At 42.1% G+C, this 19,556-nt stretch overlaps 1 protein-coding gene across 1 annotated transcript; it reads left to right on the top strand.

The window, feature by feature from the left end:
- Positions 1–842: 842 nt before the first annotated feature.
- LOC143620334 (YTH domain-containing protein ECT2-like) lies at positions 843–3,960 on the top strand. The gene is made up of 9 exons (XM_077092034.1): positions 843–914; positions 1,125–1,201; positions 1,281–1,428; positions 1,529–1,602; positions 1,684–2,154; positions 2,394–2,972; positions 3,055–3,267; positions 3,374–3,517; positions 3,605–3,960. Exons 1-9 carry the CDS (start codon positions 887–889, stop codon positions 3,734–3,736), a joined length of 1,866 nt encoding a protein of 621 aa, XP_076948149.1. The 5' UTR covers positions 843–886; the 3' UTR covers positions 3,737–3,960.
- The last annotated feature ends 15,596 nt before the right edge of the window (positions 3,961–19,556 follow it).

The following is a 19,556-nucleotide window of genomic DNA, read 5'->3' on the forward strand; positions in this document are numbered from 1 at the left end:
TAAAATTTTTTACATGTATCTATAAAACTGAATATTATTATTAAAGTCCGATCCGATTAATCTCTACTAATCTGATTAATCGTTAGTCCCCACCCCACCGCCCGACTAGCGACTAACGATTTTTACAACACTGTCTATAGTATAGATTTAGATAAAGTAATTTTCTTTAAACATGAAAATACTAGAAATATATATATATATATATATATATATTAAAATAGATATTAATTTAAATACTGATCCAACTACAACAGAGAGACAGATAAATGGGTAACAAGTTGCGCCACCATCCATTTTTGAATAGCAAAATTTATCATATTGAAAACAAAGTTATAGTTTTTCGGCATCAATAAGTAACCATGCATGAACCGCTGAACTTTTTTCAGAAACGTAACAACTTCGGGGAAAGGGACTCAAATGTATCAAAGACAAAATGAATGAATGTTGATTCTCAGCACATACACAATCTGCCAGACAACAAACACAATGTCATTAAACCGGACAAGAGAGATACTCCAGTAAGAATTACACAAGCGTGTTTGCCCTGTTCATCCAAACACAAGAATGTCCGAGGGGTTTATACAATTTGAAATGTTAAGGGGTTGAAACCACACACATTTTGATATTGTAAGGGTGAAAGGTATAAGCTTCGTGGTGCTATTTGAATCACCACTTTTGGTGGATCAAAACCGTTCTGTTACTTCAAAACCCTTTGCTTCATACTTGCCGCCGCCGAATCTCATCTCATCTCATCTCATCTCATCTATCTATCTATCTATCTATCTATCTATTTATTAGGGTTTCTAATTCTATTATTATTATTATTATTATTATTATTATTATTATTATTATCTTCTTATCCTATATTTCAAGATCCAATCTATTCATGGCCGCCCTTGCTCCTCCTGCAGATCGTATCCTCTGTTATTATTATTGCTTCATCTTTATTCAAATTAGCTGTTGTTAGTTGTTAATTGTTCCTGACTGTTATGCTGCGATTTAAGCTTCGTTGATTAATAACTAGAGAACTGATTAGTGATAATTAGAACTTACTTTATTAATTAGGGTTTGATTTGATTATATATATGTATAAAGTTGATTTCTTTGACTTGTTTTTTCAATAGAAGCAGCTGATTTGCTGAAAAACTTATCATTGGATGCTCAATCTAAGCCTTTGGAAGTCACAGAGACTGCTAAGAAGGTTAATCATTGAACTTTTAATTCTTTAGTACTTGTTTACATGATCTGAAGACTAATTATGCTGTTTTTGTGCTTTGCAGCCTACTGTTGATTCAGTGGACACTAATAATAATAATAGTCAAAGTCAACTTGTTGACCGGTCTTTGACTCCTTTGATCCCAGATCTTATGGATCCAACTGTTGCTTATTTCCCTAATGCTTATGCCTCATCTCCCTATTATTATGGAGGTTAGTTAATTTAATACATATTTTAAAAACTGTTAATAATAACATCTTATTGTCAAAATGAACTTTGTTACTAAAAATCTTGATGAATATTATATGTTAGGTTATGATGGGACTACCAATGGTTGGGAAGACTATTCAAGATACTTAAACCCCGAAGGAGTTGATACGTCTCATGTAACAATCATTTTTTTTTGTAACATTACAGTTTCTATATTAGTATTATGTTTATGCTGATTAATATGTGTTTACTACTAGGGTGTTTACGGGGACAGCGGGTCAATGATGTATCCTGGTTATGGCTACGCTCCATATGCTCCGTATTCTCCGGCTGGTTCGCCTGTACCAACACCGGCCCCTGACGGTCAACTTTACGGAGCCCAACAGTATCAGTACCCGAGCCCATATTTCCAACCCATGAGTCAACCCACTGTCCTACCTAAAGGCGATGTCACCAAACCTGCAGCGGCCGGACAACCGCCATTGACTGTTGACAATGTGACGAAGGGAAACACGGGTTTTGCTTCGGTCAGACCGGCAGGACTTCAGAATCCGGTTTTTAACTCGAGTGGGACGTATAATCGGGGTACGCAAAGCGGGTTTCAATGGTTGGACGTCCCGGTTTATTCTAATGGTCAAACTAGAAACAGTGCCAATTCTGCTTCTTTAATAAATGCAAACAGTTTTGCGTCAAAGAATCAGACTGTTCGCCCGCATTCTTCGTTTATGGTATGTTTGTAAGTTATAATTCGTTTTTTGTTTGAAATCTGCACAATAGGCTTGGCTTGTAAACAAACTGAGCGAACACAAATAGAGCATGGTGGTGTTTACTTCACATATCAAACACTAATAGCAACTATGCTTAAACGTTATTTTTCTTTTTGTTTTCGGTTTGCTTTTAAATATTTTGTTCTAATTTGAATTTTAATTTGCTATATTCATGTTTATGATATATATGTGCTCTGTAGAATTCAAGACCAGTGACTGGCACGAATACAACAACTGGATATATGAACAGAATGTATCCAAATAAGTTATACGGACAACACCGTGGTGCATACGGATCTGGTTTCGGTTATGGGGCAAGTACTTATTGGTCACCGAACGGGAACAGTTGGTTGGCATATAACAGCACTTACAAACCTCGAGGAAGAGGAAATGGTATTTTCCGTTATAACAACGAAAGCAGTGATGGACTGAATGAGTTAAACCGGGGCCCAAGGGCCCGAATCACCAAGAGCCAGAAGGACCCTGTTGAAGTCACCGTGACCGTTAAAGGGCAAGATGGTACTTTGCCAGTTAGCGATGTTGAGAAAAATAAGGCATCTGTGGTTCCAGATAGAGAGCAATACAATTTGCCAGATTTTCCTGAAACATATACAGATGCTAAGTTTTTTGTTATTAAATCATATAGTGAAGATGATGTTCATAAAAGCATAAAGTATAATGTTTGGTCCAGTACACAAAATGGAAATAAAAAACTTGATGCTGCATATCAAGAAGCCCAACAGAAGTCTGAAAAATGTCCGGTTTTTCTGTTTTTTTCGGTATGTTTTAAATTAACAACTTGATTTCCAGAAAACACTTTACGCCATTTGGATTTTTATAAATCCTGATTTTGTTTAACAGGTCAATACAAGTGGTCAATTTGTTGGTGTTGCTGAAATGGTCGGCCCGGTTGATTTTAATAAAAGCTTGGATTATTGGCAACAAGACAAATGGGTTGGTTATTTTCCCGTTAAGTGGCATATCGTTAAAGATGTACCAAATAGTTTGTTGAAGCACATTATTCTTGAATATAATGAGAATAAACCTGTAACCAATAGCAGGGACACCCAAGAGGTATATACATTTTATCTATGTCTATAGCACACATTTGTTTCTTATTTTTAAGTTTTATAATTAAGTGATTGGTATATGTTAATAATTTATGTGCATGTTTGTTTAGGTGAAATTGGAGCAGGGGTTGCAGGTGATTAAAATATTCAAAGATCATTCTAGCAAGCAATGCATATTAGATGATTTTGAGTTTTACGAAGAACGACAAAAGAGAATTCAAGAGAAAAAGGCAAAACAACAGTTTCAGAAACAAGTATGTGACTTTTCAACATTTACTATCTGCCAATTGTTTTATTTTGGTGTTTGCATAGTTGTTAACAATAATGTTGTGTTTTATTAGGCATGGGAAGAAAAATCTAGCATAGCTGAAAAAAATAAAGAAGAGACTGCTGCTCCAGATTCAGTTAAAGAAGAGGTCAAGCTTACCGAGAACGGATCGGTCGCGGTAAATGGAGTTGCAAATGGATGCTAAATCTGCAAAATAAGAAAGGTTATTGATATTTTAGAAGGGGGTGTAATATAGGAGGGTTGATAATCTGAAGCCCAGTCTGTAGTGTCTTAGTTTTTTCTGAAGGGTTTTTCATACCTTTTTTTTTTTTCTGTTTTTGGTTTGATGTCTTTTTATGTTTTTTTGGTTTTGTGGCGTTTATGTTTTAGTTATATTTGTTTGGTTGGTTAAGAAGTAGGAGTAGAGTTATCCTGCTAATCCCGGGTTGTTGCACGCATCCTTTCACCACAAGCATCGCCTTGTGTTTTTTTATTGACTCGCCGGGATTCCGTTTTACCTTGAATACCCGTTTACCTATTGGTTTAACTTCTTTTGGTAACCTCGTTAAACTCCGCGTTTTCTTTTTCTTGATTGAATTGATCTCGGCCCGCATCGCTTTCATCCACTCGGGTTTCGATTTCGCTTCATCAAAACTACTCATTTTATCATTCAATAACACTAGTAATTCTTCGAGTTCTTCATTGGAATTATTAACCTTACTGCAGTTTGCGACAAAGTTGCTGCTGTTAGCGACACTTTCATTGTTGTTACTGCATTTAGCGACAGTTTGGTCGCTGTTGCTGATGTTTGCGACAACAGTGCTGCTGATTGTAATAAGGCTGTTGCTTTCTGTTTTTAGCGTCAGTTTCGTCGTCGCTATTGCTGCAGTTTGTTTCAGAACCGTCGCTATTGCTGCTGTAAGTTTGGGTTCGGTTCGGTTTCACGAGTCTAGACCCGGAATTTATTGGCCCGCAAGTACCGGAGAACATACCTGGTAATTTTGCTTGTAAACAAGTTGGGTTCCCAATATTTAGTCGGATTTTATAAAGCATCTTGGAGTTCCTCGTGACCTTCATTAGTAACCTTCCACTACTATCATGCATCGTTAAGTAGTTACTCCTCATCCGAATATCACAACCCGACTCGGTTGCTTGACCCAAACTAATCACATTACGTTGCAAACCTGGAATATAATAAATATCGGTCATCAATTTATGTTCTCCACTTTTACCTTTAAAAACAACCGAACCCTTCCCTTTGATCGGCACACACGAACCATCTCCGAACCTTACTTGTCCGTCTATTTGTTTGTTTAGTTCCGCAAAATATTCACGGTTTCCCGTCATATGGTTACTCGTACCATTATCTAAGTGCCACATGTCGGTCTCGCCCGAATCGGTATCGTACTTCGTCGGAATTACTTTATCTTCGTTAAGGTATACGGTTTCCCGAACACCTTCCATCATGAAAAACGAAGCATCTAAACCATTTGTTTCATTTTCTTCTGTTCGGTTTAGATTTACTTCATCTTTCCGAAATCGGTCGGGGCACCTCGAAACAAATTGCCCAAATTCATCGCACCTGTAGCATTTAATATGTGACAAATCTCGTTCCATACCTTTTCCTTTCTTATCATCTCGACTGCGTCCCCGTCCTCTTGAAGCATAGGATCCTCGACCTCGACCCTTGCTAATAGGTTCAGATTTAGTGAACATTAACCGACTTTGACTGCTCTCGGTTTGAAGATTTTCTTCTTTTATCCTCTCTTCATAGGCTTTTAATCGACCCACCACATCATCAAACCCAACAGTCTTTAGATCTAAAACTTGTTCGAGTGATGCTACTATATGAATAAAACGTCTCGAAAGACTCGTAAGGAACTTTTTACCGTTTTTTCTTCCGAGAATATCTCTCCGAGCGTGGCGGCTTTTGACGAGTAACTCGATAACGTTGCTGCAAATTCATCAATAGTCCCTGTTTCATTCATCTTCAACCCGTCGAACTCTGACGTTAGGGTTTGGAGTTTCGCCTCCTTCACCCTCTCAGCACCTAGATGTCAGGTCTTTAACGCTTCCCACATCTCTTTCGCTGTGCGCAGATTACCCACTTGTAAAATCTGTGCTTCATGGATCAACTGAAAAATCAAAGCGATTGCAATATTGTTTAGTTTTGCATCGCCGTTACCCGGATCGATCGTGTCCCACACGCCATGCACATTCATCAGCACGCGCATATGCATAGCCCAGACCGTGTAATTTCGTTGTTGTTAGTTTCGGACACTGAAAAGAACCTGTGTTCGTTTCTTTGGCTGGTGGTCGATCACCCATCTCTAAACGTTGTTTTTTTTTTTAATAAATCAAAAACTTTTTAATAGCAATCAAACCCTTTTCTCGTTTCCTACGCTGCTTTTCTAATTGATATTAATTCAAATATCAATTTTAAGGATAACATAATTGATTCTTCAAGGGTAGGTGACTCGGTGGTTGAAACCAATTCAAGATCCAATGAGAATTTTGAAACCCAACCTTTTTTTTTCTCGTTGGATTCCAAAACAATCTCGGCCCTCGACTCGGTCGAGTTTTCTTTCCTCTGATCAAGACTTTGACCGAACAACTCCAAGAGCTTAACCGCTCTGATACCAATTATGGTAATCAGATGAACGGAAACAAAGAACAATATTTGGCTAACACCCAAACTTTATTAATGATCAAGAAATCTGACTCAAAAACTTGATACAATATCCCATACCCTAAACACGGTATATTTAGACTAACCTAAACGCGTTAGAATATATTTAGGACAAAATAAAATCAACACAATAATTATTTCCATTTAAACCTAAAATAGATTATTCCATAAAATAACTATCCATAGATAACCTGATTACTTGCACGCCAAGTTAACCGGTTTCTTGTATCCCAAGTCGCTCCATGCATAGCCATAAGTCGACTCGGTAATTCCCAACAAATTAAAGAACCACTTAATTATTTGCTTAAATTGCAGATTAGTGGTTGGATGATAGCGAGATGGATTTTTGCAAAATCTACCTCGGTTTATCCGGCATGGCACAAGTACAAGTGTTTATTTTTTTCTTTAAAAAATGATATAAATGTAAAAACAATACATTTAAAACGTCACATGTACATTCATAACTAATTCTTTTTCTTTGTTTATGGAACTTGTCAAATGTTTAGTTCTCATGTGATATAGATGGAATGTGATGTGTTTAAATATTATTTGTTAAGATTGTATCATGTAATAAATAAGTTACATGCAAAGAAACGTAGCAAATGTCATAGACAAGAGCAAGACGACTACAGAGGTAGGGTACCAAAAAGACTCAAATACCCTTAAGTACCACCCGTGGGTCACAGAGGAACCCATAATAGGACACACACGGGGCATACAAATCACCCGCATATCACGATAGAGGAAGAATGTCCTCATATCACGTGCGGAAGCATCCTTGCACCCTCGAAAGTCGTCCGCAGGATAGGACATCAGTCCGCCCAAACGATCGAGAGGAAGTGCCAGCGGGACAGCTGTCACCAACCAATTTCCATCTAGAAGAATATCCACGATTGTTACGTGAGGAATATGTGACCTACCAGCCAATGAACAAAGGACACCTGGCCAGGTTGTTATAACCGTGCACATGGCCAGGGTGCGATCCGTCCTATCATTGGGCAACACGTGTCCGGGTTGTTATACCCATGCACATGGGACGTATAGCTCAACCTATCATAAAAGGACACGCGTCCAGGTGGTTATTGAAGATCTTCTAGAAGAGGACAGCTGGCCCAATCATCTTCCTACATTCTTCGGCTATAAATACCTTGTCAAACGGTATGAGGTATTCATTCACTCACTTACATTCTGACTACACTTAGTCTGTTTACTTAAGTACTTTCTCCATCTACGAACGTTACTGATTCTCACGCCGGAGGGTGGTTACAGGAAGACCTCCCTCTTGTCCTTCGTGTAACGAGACTCACGGTGTCTGTTTTGCAGGTTCTGTTCATTGGACTTTGGGAAGTCATACTCATATCCTAGTTGTAATTATCATACTTTACCCTGTGGACTCATTGGATCCAGGACCCATACTCGGGGATCGGATCCGTGTTTCTTTATTGGCGCTATCCGTGTTGGTGTTAGAACTGCATAATTTTGTCTCTGTTAGTTTTTTGGTTCGTTTGATATGAGTAAACTTCCTGAAGGGCCGACGGGAACTACTGCACCCGATTCACGTGTAACTAACACAGAAGCACCTCCGGGTCTCAGTGTTTTTGCACGCATCACGACTCCTGGTGGCCGTGCTCTTGAGCGTATCACTGCTCCGAGGTCACGAATCACTGAGGTAACACCTGGGGGTTTTACCTTAGAAAATGTTACAGCACCAACTGATCCCACTCCCACAAACATGGGACGTGCCTTGGCACCGGAATGTTCTAATTTGGGTCAAAAACGAATTACGGAAGAGACTCGCCGGAAACGGCCAGAATTGGATCTGGAAAATGATTCAGGCGATTCCGATATGGCGAGATCTCGTCAACGTAATTCTAGATCCAGAGGAGCATTAATTCCGGAAGAGTGGCTCCACGTGCAACAACAAAATTTGGTGGCTGAATACGAGCGAAGAAAGCGTAATGAACGACTTCACGCTCGCACTTTGGATTATGAGGAATCTCCTAGGGGATCTCCTTCCCCTCCACCAATAGTGAGAGGAAGTCAGATTCGCTACGCCCTCGTCCTCGCATAGACATGCGGATACCATCTTATTTGGATGAGTTTGATAGTTACGATTCATCTTACCACCCGGGAGATTACAGTATGTATACCGGGGTTAGTAGGATGAGCTCACAGGCGAGAAGCAGTCGTCCGCATGACATAGTCCGCCACACCGAGTACCATAGCAATGCTGAACGAGACTTTACCAAACCATACCGCCCCGCGGCTTTCGCCGAAAAATCAAAATTCATAGCGAGCATTGCCACAGCACCCTTTCCTGTTAATGCTAAAATACCTACATCGGTAGGTAAATACAATGGTATGACTGATCCAAGTGATCATCTCCAGAACTTTGTAGCAGTAGGCGGTGTTAGTGGTTGGACGCTTCCTTATTGGTGTCACATGTTCGCGTTAACACTAACAGGGGCATCAAGAGAGTGGTTCGAAAAGTTACCCGATGGTGAAATTTCTAGCTGGGACGATTTAGTGAAGAAATTTTCTCAACAATTCAGTCAGCAGAAGAAGCATACGCGAGACCAGTCAAAAATTTTAAATGTCGTTCGTCGCGATAACGAGTCTATTGAGGATTTTATCACCAGGTTCAATGACGAGAGCCTGAACATCGGTGGAATTAGCAAAGACATGCTTCGGGGTGCCTTCCGCAAAAACGTTAGATTTGATGATTTAGTCCGCACACTTACGGGCAAAGATGGAATGCCAAAAGAGTGGGACGATCTCATGACTGCAGCAAAAGTGTATGCGAACACTGAGAAAACATTGAGAAGTGGTAACTCAAAGCAAAAATTTAAAGTCGAGTATCAAACTCCGAGACCAAATAGACAGGCGAAAGGTCCTATCTGGTCGAGACTTCAGCCAAGTACGGAAGCATCAAAACCATTTGATGCACGATCCCTCATAGGCAACAAAAACAAAGCGGGACCCTCGAACCGAGGTCCCAATAACTAGACTCCTCTTTCAAAGACTCCCGCCGAAATTCTCACCACAGAGAATGCGAATTTTAGAAAACCTCAGCCATTAACAAGAAGGTCATTCCTTGACCCGAAAAGGCATTGTTCGTATCATGATGACATAGGTCATAATACGAATGAATGCAGAATATTAAAAAATGAAATTGAAGCAGATGTAAAGTCTGGAAAACTTGGACACCTGGTAAAAGGTGGGAAACCTGATAATGGTAAAGCTCCCGCATGGGATATCCAGGGTCCGAGTAAAAAGCAAGTCAGAGACTTAAACGTCCATATGATACAAGGCTGATACGATACAGGGAAAAAGAGGAAGGAGTCTGATGATGAAGAATGGAAGAATGAGCCAGTGATCTTTCCTCGTATCAAGGGGGCCCGAATAACAAAAACCCCTTGATCATCACTGCCCAATTCGGACACTACCGTTCCCAATATGTCTTCTTCGACACCGGTAGTACTTCGGACATTATGATGAACAATGTTTTGAACAGCTTGACGAGGAAGATAAGGAAAGATTAAAACCAATCCACGCTCCAGTATCGGGGTTCGGAGGGGAAAAAATGCATCCTCGAGGTGTAATCTCATTCCCAGTCACCTTAAGTGACGGAATTCATTCTAGGACCGAAGAGGTCGAATTTTTGGTTCTGCCAGCAACATCAAAGCATGACATTATTCTCGGACGTGAAGCGATTGGTGACTTTAATGCTCATCCGTCCACAGCACACGGTGCAGTAGGAGTTCCAACTTGCACTGGCATAGCAATAATTCATGTTAATCGGCACTGCTTTGCAACCGAGAGCTCAAAACCAAGCAAGATTCCAAAACAAACTGTGAAGACTGAACCAAAGAAATGGGTTTTGAACAAAAAATTTCCTGATCAAACTGTAACAATAGGACCAGCTATTTCCGAGATAGTACGGACCTTCTTGAAACAGTTATTATCAAAGAATATTGATGTTTCCGCACGGCAACCCGCGGATATGACCGGTGTCCCGAGGAACATTGCGGAACACAAATTAAGGGTAAACCCGTTGTTTACGCCAATTGTTCAGAAACAACGTAAGATGGGTCCGAAACAAACAAAAGCAATGAATGAGCAAGTCCAGGACCTCTTACAAGCTGGAATCATCCGCCCAATTCGTTATCAGACCTGGGTTGCTAATCCAGTTATTGTCCCCAAAAGCAATGGGTCATGGCAGATGTGTATCGATTTCAAAGATCTAAATAAAGCATGTCCCAAAGATTGTTATCCCTTACCCGAAATAGATCTCAAGGTTGATGCTGTGGCACCATTCAAATTCAAATGCTTCCTGGATGCCTACAAGGGCTACCATCAGATCCGCATGGCAGCGGGCGATGAGGACAAAACAACATTTCGCACTGATCATGGCACCTTTTGCTACAAAATGATGCCTTTCGGACTAAAGAATGCGGGAGCCACATATCAACTATTAATGGACATAGCGTTCAAAGATCAAATTGGCCGGAATTTAGAAGTGTATATGGATGATCTCATAATAAAAAGTGTTGAGGAAGACCAGATGTTGAGAGATATTGAAGAGACGTTCGAAACCTTGAAAGGTATCAACATGAAGCTGAATCCGGCCAAGTGCTCATTTGGAATGGAAGAAGGAAATGTTCTGGGATTGATTGTCACGGATGCGGGCTTCAAAGCTAACCCAGATAAAGTTCAAGCAATAGCCCACATGCCTTCCCCATCTTCCCTCAAGGAAGTTCAGACACTCAATGGCCGACTGGTTGCTTTGAATCGTTTTTGGCAAATCATCCAGCCAAGTCTCATCCTTTCATCTCAACTATAAGGAACTGCCTCAAGAAAGCACAATTTAAATGGACCACGGAAGCGGAACAAGCTTTCTTGAAGGTTAAAAAATGTTTGATGGAACTCCCCACGTTAACAGCACCTCACACGGGAGAACCTTTGACGTTATACCTATCAGCTTCAGATATTACTATCGGGGTAGTCCTTCTGACAGATCGCAAGAATGTTCAAACACCGATTTACTACGTCAGCAGAACACTATCGGATCCAGAAACAAGATATTCCATGCTAGAAAAACTTGTTTTGGCACTGGTCTATGCTGCACGACGCCTCCGTAGGTACTTTCAAGGGCATCCCATCAATGTCTTAACTGGATACAAGCTCAAAAACGTTCTCAGCAAGCCAGAATTGTCTGGGCGATTGGCCAAATGGGCCATCGAGCTAGGTGCACACGCAATAGAATACAAACCTAGGCCAACAATCAAAAGACAAGTGTTGGCGGACTTCGTGACAGAGGTCCCGCATCACAAAGAAAAAGAATGTTTGATCGAGCAACAACCCCAAGCACCTCCGGAATCAGGACAGATTTGGTCCTTATTTACGGATGGAGCTTCAAGCAGTGAGGGATGTGGCGCAGGCCTCTGGCTAGTCAATCCCGAAGGCCATGAGTTTACATATGCCATAAAGTTGGACTTCAAAAGTACCAACAACGAGGTAGAATATGAAGCTTTCTTGGCGGGCTTACGGATAACTAAAAAGCTTGGGGTTAAGCATTTGGAAGCCCGAGTGGATTCCATGTTGATTGCGGGACAGATTAACGGCACATACGAAGCAAAAAATGATATCATGGCTTCATATGTGTCACAGACGAAAGATCTGATGCTCCAATTCTCTTCTTGCAAAGTCATTCATATAAAGAGAAGCGAGAACAAATCAGCGGTTGCTCTCAGTAAATTGGCTTCAACAAACTTTGAACATTTTGCCAAAGACATCCGCATCGAAATATTAGATCACCCGTCTGTTCCGCAGCATCAAGTTTTAGTGATCCAAACGGGAGTAGAATCCAGGATGACACCCATAATAGCATATTTGTCATCCGGAGAACTTCCGGAAGAAAAGGCAGTGGCCCGGAAGATAAAGCACAAAGCCTTGAACTATTAGATACTTGACGGTGTTTTGTACCGACGTTCCTTCCTCGGACCATTACTACGATGTGTGGATGCCGAGGACGCGAATTACCTAATCAGAGAAGTTCACGAAGGCATTTGTGGTCTTCACGCTGGCTCGCGCATGGTCGTGGCGAAATTAATGAATGCCGGATACTATTGGCCGGGGATGCACTTGGATGCGGTGAATGAAATCAGAAAGTGCGATTCTTGTCAACGGCATGCCCCTAACACGCTACGACCAAAGAACGAGTTAGTTCCAGTCACTTCAGCTTGGCCGTTCCAAAAATGGGCTATTGGTATCATGGGACCTTTCCCTGAAGCCCCTGGACGGGTCAAATTCTTAATAGTAGCCATCGACTACTTTACAAAATGGGTGGAGGCCAAACCAGTTGCTTCTGTAACAGCAGCGAGTGTTAAAAAATTCTTGTGAGAATTCATCATATGTCATTTCGGCCTCCCCCTAGAAATCGTTAGTGACAACGAAACAAAATTCGCGGATAGTGGGTTACAAGAATGGCTAAAAGAATTACACATTTCTCAAATCTTCACCTCTGTAGCCCACCCGCAAGCGAATGGTCAAGTCGAAAGAACCAATCGGACGATCAAAGAGGGAATCAAAACGAGATTAGGGACGAAACGAACGGGATGGGTGGATGAATTTCCCCATGTACTATAGGCCTTCCGCACTCAAAGGAATTCCATTAATTCCGAAACACCCTTCAGTTTAACATATGGCACAGAAGCCATGATTCCCGCCGAGATTGGTAACCCATCCGCCAGATTTCTTATGATTGAGGATAATAATCATGAACTCCGGAGAAACCTTGACCTCCTTGCGGAAAGAAGGGAATTTGCATCGATCCGCGAGCATAATTATAAACGTCAGTTGCAAAAATATTACAACTCGCGGATCTAAAGATGTGAATTCGACGCGGGAGACTTCGTATTCCGTAGTAATGAAGCCTCTGGCAAGAGCCTTCGGGCAAGTTGGCCCCTACCTGGGAAGGACCTTATAGAATCCAGAAAGTTCTATCCAAATGTCCCTACAAACTCGAAAGGTTGGACGGGGAAGAGATCCCTAGAACCTGGAATGGGGCCCAACTGAGAAAATGTTACATTTAGCTGGTTTTTCTTTTGGCATGCGTGCCTAACTAGATGTTAAGAACCTTTGTAATTTCGTTTCTTGTAATTCGGCTTATGCCTTAGTTATGAAAATTTTCATTTCAGTCATTTGCGACTTGTATTATTACATAATCCTTTATTCGTACACAAAGAAGATCCGCCGAAAACACTTATATTATATAAAAAAACAAAATAATAAACAAAGTGTGCGGGATGCAATAAAAAGCCTTCTTTATTTATACAAAAAGGTAATACAAATTGCGGAGAAGCCTAGCTAAAAAGAAAGAGAAAGATCTATCTATGGCGCGGCATCTTCGTGTTTCGCATCGTTGCCTCACGCATCTTCCTCTTCTTCATCTTCTCCATCAAGCTCAAGAAGAGTCTTTAGCTGCTGGATACTGTCTTCCTTATCAGCAAGCTCGGATATCTGACCCGTCAACGAGAATTTCAACGAATCGAAATCCTTTGATTTTTGCTTAAGGATGGCAACAATGTCTTGACCAGCTAAGACATACTCTTCCGGACGCCTGGAAGTTGAGCCAAAATGATAACCTTCTTGAAAGCCTAGTTGGCGACCGGCCTGCTTCGAAGCTTTGAGGAGAATAGCAACACAATTCCCTAGCTCATCACTAGCCCGAACATCGGCAATGACCTGATCAAACAGTTACACATAAGTAACTCTAAAAAACTTAGAATATTTACGATGAGAGTAAGACACATACCTTGGGAATAGCTTCCGCCGACAACCATTTTTGATATGCCTTGGCCTGGATAAGCTCCATCTTGTGTTTAGCGCATTCCAGGGCTTGATCACGGTATCTGGCATTAAGATCAGTCAAGCGCTTGTCCTTGGCCGCTGATTCAGCCTGAAGGGTTTCCAACAACTTAGTCTGGTCAGCCATCATCTTGGATTGTTCATCTAGTTGCTTTTGGAGAGTGATGGCTTCCTCGGCAGCATACCGAATAACTTTCTCCACCTCCAAGGCCTGGCCGGTTTCTCTAGCTTTGTTTATAGCTTTAAGGGCTTCTTCTTTAGCATCGGAAGTAGAGGCCGCTAGCTCATCCCATTGTTCATTCATCGCCAACCAATCCTGGTTATTTCATGGGTAGTGGAAATAGTATTCGCCAAATAATAAGAATGGGAGTTTAGCAATTCTTGGCGAACACTAAGGCGACGTCTCTCCTTTTCACCAGGCGGAAGACACTCCCCCAGGAATTCAAAACACGCGTCCACGTCACGGAATGTCGAATCCCGACGTAAGGACCAGTATGGTTGGTGTGGGGTGGGGTCTTCACCCCAGGAGGAGGAGAAGTTGGGGAAGCATATGGAAATGTGCTCATACCCCCTTGATCTCTGAAGTGGTGTACATTATGAGAAGGCGACACCTTAGCGTGAACAGTGGTGTCGGCCTCCTCCTTCTTCAGTGGGGAGTCGTCCACCACAATAACCGGATCTTAAGCAGTGTTAGGAGGCGGTGGTGGCGGACGAACAGGAGTATCCTTCAAACCGGAAATACCCTCAGATAGGTTATCCAGGTTCACTAAAGACCATTAACAATGGGTTAGGAAAATTCCAACTCAAAATGAATAAAAAGAAAGTAAGGTAAACTTTACATACCTAGCGACGGGTCTTCCGCGTCAAGTTTTTCTAACCGGGCTTCCAAATCGGAAGGACTTGTCTTCTTGGTTTTCTTCTTCTTAGAAACATTCTTTACCGGATGAATCTTTCGCTTGCCCTCCGCTTTGAAGACACCCGCATCAACGGCCGGGCGTTTACCCTCAACAGTAATATCTTCGGGCCCCAGACCCTCAACTTCCGCAATGATGTCAACATCATCATGGCACGTTGCTTGAGCAGTCGCGGCCCGTTGACGGGTGAGACCTACAGTTGAATCCACAGCTTTATTAGCATCAGTTGAATAAACTTCCTCACATAGTGATGACTCCTCGTTAGACGAAAAGAGTACAATCACCCTGATAGAAGTAATAGCAGTTACAGGCTGAGGTTGTAGAATGCCCTCACCTTTGAGTATGGCTTCTTCAACATACTTCTCATCTTTAGCATACATTGGTTCGGAGACCAATGGTTCCGGACAAAGTTTGGAAGCAGGAAACAAAAAGTTGTTGCTCGTCCGGTCTAAAAGACCATCTTTTGGATCAATCGGACGTCGCACCATCATGCTCCCTTCTTGGTCCAGCAAAGTGTTGAAGGTAGAACCTTCACCTACACAAAGCGATTATAACAATTAGGAATCTAAGGGATATTAGCAAAACACAAAAGTTCCCAAACTTACTCTTATCAGTCCGCTCGTAATAAGGTTCCAAAGTAGGAAACGACCACAATCGGCTCATTTTCGCATTCACCATCGCTCCCTCGTGAATGGGACGCATGGGAGTTGGGATAGACATCAGTGTCTTAAACCACGAAAGACATAGGAGTTTCCGCTTTACGCTTCGACATCTTGAGCGGAATGACGTCCTCATGAATCCAGAAAAACTTTGGCTTCCAGCCATGAAGGCTACGGAGCCACTCCGTGCCTATAGTCCTCTTCTCGATGGAGGCAAAACTGTACCATCCATCACGAAGGGTCATTTTATAAAAACGGCAAACATGCCAACAGTCGGTTCTAGGTTACGAGTTTGGCAACAGAATTCGAAATGTTGGATCCTCAACATCCCGAAGGGATGGATCTGGGACAGATGAATCCCATAAGTTGTTAAGACCGATCTGAAAACTTTGGTAATCGGAATCCGAAAGTTCCCCGTGGTAAAGTGGTCTACGTAGACAGCCATTTTATTAGGAGTTGGGCTAGTGGCAATAGAACCACTAGCAGGACGTTCCGGTTCCCACTCCGTCGTCAATCCATACACGTTAACAACATCTTTATAATCTTCTTCTTTAAGGCAGACGACGACATCGTTAACAGTAGGGGTACTTTTCTTTTCTTTAGCCATTTAAACAATAAAGAGATGAAGATATTTCGGAAAGAAGAAATTTCAGAGAATGATGAAAAGTCTGGTATGCTTGAGAGAAATCTAAAAGTGATAAAGATTAAATGAAAATCGCAAGGGTCATCTCAATTAATGCGACCCATAAAGTGATAGAGGAGAGAGAAACCGTGGACCGCCAGATGGTTGACACGTCGGGCGGGAATTTCAAAGATAATGCAAACAGGCTGTCACCGGCGTTCCCCACGTCTTGTCAGTTGTCCTCAAAGAGTTTCTCTCTCCGCCACGTCATCATAGTTATCCAAACGTTTAAACGTTTAAAAAAAGTTGTAAATTTCAAAAATATCTTTTAGAGATATTTTCTTCAAACAGTTAAATGTTCACAAAAGTCAAAAAGCTTTTTCTCATTAATTATTCAAAACATAATTACAAAAAGAGAAAAGGAAAATTACAAGTATCAAACATCTAAGCCTATCCTAAGGATTCGAGGTCGACGGGTCATCAGGACCCTTTGACGAAGTATCTTCCGAAGAATCGTCCTCAGATTCTTCACCAAGATAGATCTTTAAAAGTTGTAAGATATTATCTGCGGAAGAAAACTCCGGGAGCATATTTTGTAACGGGAAGACCAAAGCATCATGCTCTCTAACCCGATTGGCACGATCCTGTTTGACATTTACACCATAAAGCGGATGATCTTGGAATGTACGATTGCTCTGAGCATAATTCATTCCTTCATGAAAGCCCGCCCAAGTGAAGAGGAATCAGCCATCACATTGGCAAAACTATCATTCAGCTCCTTACTTCATTTGATATGGCGGACGACCTGTTAGGACAAAAACATAAGTTCCCAGTATCAAAAGAATGAGAGTAAGAGAACAAGTAATAAAGAATAACTTACAGCATCAACGCCCCGAGTAAGGAACCATTGACGGTCCTGCTCCGCACGTTCCACCCGCGCTCGGAACTCCATTGATTCCACGATGGATTCCTCATGGGCTTGAAGAAGAGAGTTATAGGCAATCTGAATTTCAGCAGCACTCTGGTCTTTGAGTTCGACTCGCTCTTTTTGCAACTTTAGCTCCGCCTCAAGATCATGAATTCGGGCACCCTGAAGGGCCACTTGATTTTCCAACGAGGAATTGATTTCCTGAGCACGGGCTAAATCGTCTTTATCCTTTTGGGCCTTTGCCCGATCAGCTTGTCGAATGGCATTTTGCCTTTCACAAGCTTCTTTCTATCGGCGTGCCGCATCAGCATTACGATCTTGTTCACCATTGAGGGCATTTTCTACATCCGCATGTTTCCATTTAGCAGTTTGAGCAGCAATGCGATACTCCTCAGCTTCTTTTTTAGCAGCCTCAGTGGCCCGCCGAGCTTCTCCCACTTTCCCGCCTAAGGTACGCCACTCACTTAGGACTTCTTGGCTACCAGCTAAAGCATTGGCCAGGTGATAAGCCACGTTGGTATGAAGGTCATGGCGGGAAAGATCACGTTGGTACGCCATCTCAGTAGGCGGCGTACAGTGCTCAACAAAATCCATGCAAGTCCCAGGGTGAGAAAACCGGGACCCATTAGTAATACCCCATGGAGGGACAAACAACTCATGTTTGTCACCTAAACCCGTATCCCCGTAATAACGAGAACCCGACGGTTTAAGGCGAGCAGGGGTGGAAAAGTGTTGTTGTGGAGGAGGACGAGGAGGAGATCCTACATTCCCAAAACCTTCTTCAGTAACAGCGGGATTGTCCTGTTGATCGCCAGTACCATCCACAACCTGAAAAAGATAGTCAAAACGAGTATCAGTTTCAGACTGGATATTGGCTTCTTCCGTTTCAGTATCAGCCGGCGGAGTTGGCATCCTATCCTCCACGATAGTTTTAGTTGGAGGAAGGGTCGATTGGCCTCCTACATTAAGATCACTCGGCGGAGTAGACAGTTTAGCCTCCACATCTTCCCTCAGAGGAGGAGATGGCGGTTTTTCAGTATAAAGAGTTGGCGTAGGTAGCTTCTCAGATATGTCTTCACTAAAAAGCTAGGGATCTACATAACAAAAGTTATACTCAGCCAAACACTCATATAGGAATACAGTATTTAGAAGTTGACATATACCTTCAACAGTGTCAATACGATCAGCAAGGCTATATTGTGACTTCTTGGGACGGTGCACTTTTCGTTTTTTCTTCGATGGTCCCGCCTCAGTATCTGCAGACTTCACATTTGTGTGACCTGTCTGAGATGCCACAAAGCTCTCTTTTTCTCCAATTCTGCCAATAAAGATGAGACAGAAGAAATTTCAGAAGCACCCTCATCAGAGTCTCCTTCTTCTTCCGAAGCAGAAAGCTGAGAGACATCTCCATCATCGTCACTCGACGATAAGATGGCAATCGTTCCGTCGGAAGTAACGGCAGTAAGGGGAGGAGGGTTTAAAACGTACGCACATGTTTCAAAGGTGGCATTTGAAGTTACAGGTTCAGCCCGAACCCTCTTCGAAAATAAAAATTGAGATTTAGTCTTCTCAAGAATAGGTGGGTCTCCCGCCTCGCGGATGCTCTTGCGAACACAACCCCTGCCTTCAAAAAGAGCATTGAACATAGAACTCCGACCTGAAAAAGATAGGAACTTGATCATAAAAATATCCAAGACAGTAAAAAGACAGTACGAATAACTTACGTTCATTCAAGTCTACAAAAATGGGCTCCATAAATTCTGTTGGCCACAAACGGCTCATGCCTGCCCACACTAGAGCTTCTTCTGGCAAGGCCCGCATAGGTGTTGGTTCCATCGTGAGTATACGATACCATTCTTGACCCTCATGAGAAGCGGTAACAACGTCAGGAAGGGCGGAATTCACCGGATGGCGAACCATGTCTAGCGGCACCACGTCCTCAGAAATCCAAAAGAACTTTTTTCGCCAATCCGTGGATGCCTTTTCAACTTCATATCCGATACTTCGATCAGAAAACCCTTGACACGTATACCAACCATTACGGATAGTAAGACGGTAAAAAACTGGAAATCGATCAATATGTGGCACCATGTCACGTGCTATGCATACAAATTCATAATGACGAATCCGCATCATAGCACGGGGATTCAATTGAGATAAGTGAATCCCATAGGCAGTTAACACCTTCTGAAGAAATCTCGTTATGGGCAACCGGAAATTCCCATGAACAAAATAATCGGCATACAAAGCCATTTTCCCAGGCGGTGGGAAATTGGCTATCGAACCGATAGATGGAAACTCTGGCTCCCACTCGGGTGGAATACCATACGTTTCCAATAACTTT

The sequence above is a fragment of the Bidens hawaiensis genome, unplaced genomic scaffold (genome assembly GCF_021521415.1).
Source record: "Bidens hawaiensis isolate Kalapana, Puna unplaced genomic scaffold, B.hawaiensis_p1.1 tig00002553_1, whole genome shotgun sequence".
Taxonomy (NCBI): Eukaryota; Viridiplantae; Streptophyta; class Magnoliopsida; order Asterales; family Asteraceae; genus Bidens; species Bidens hawaiensis.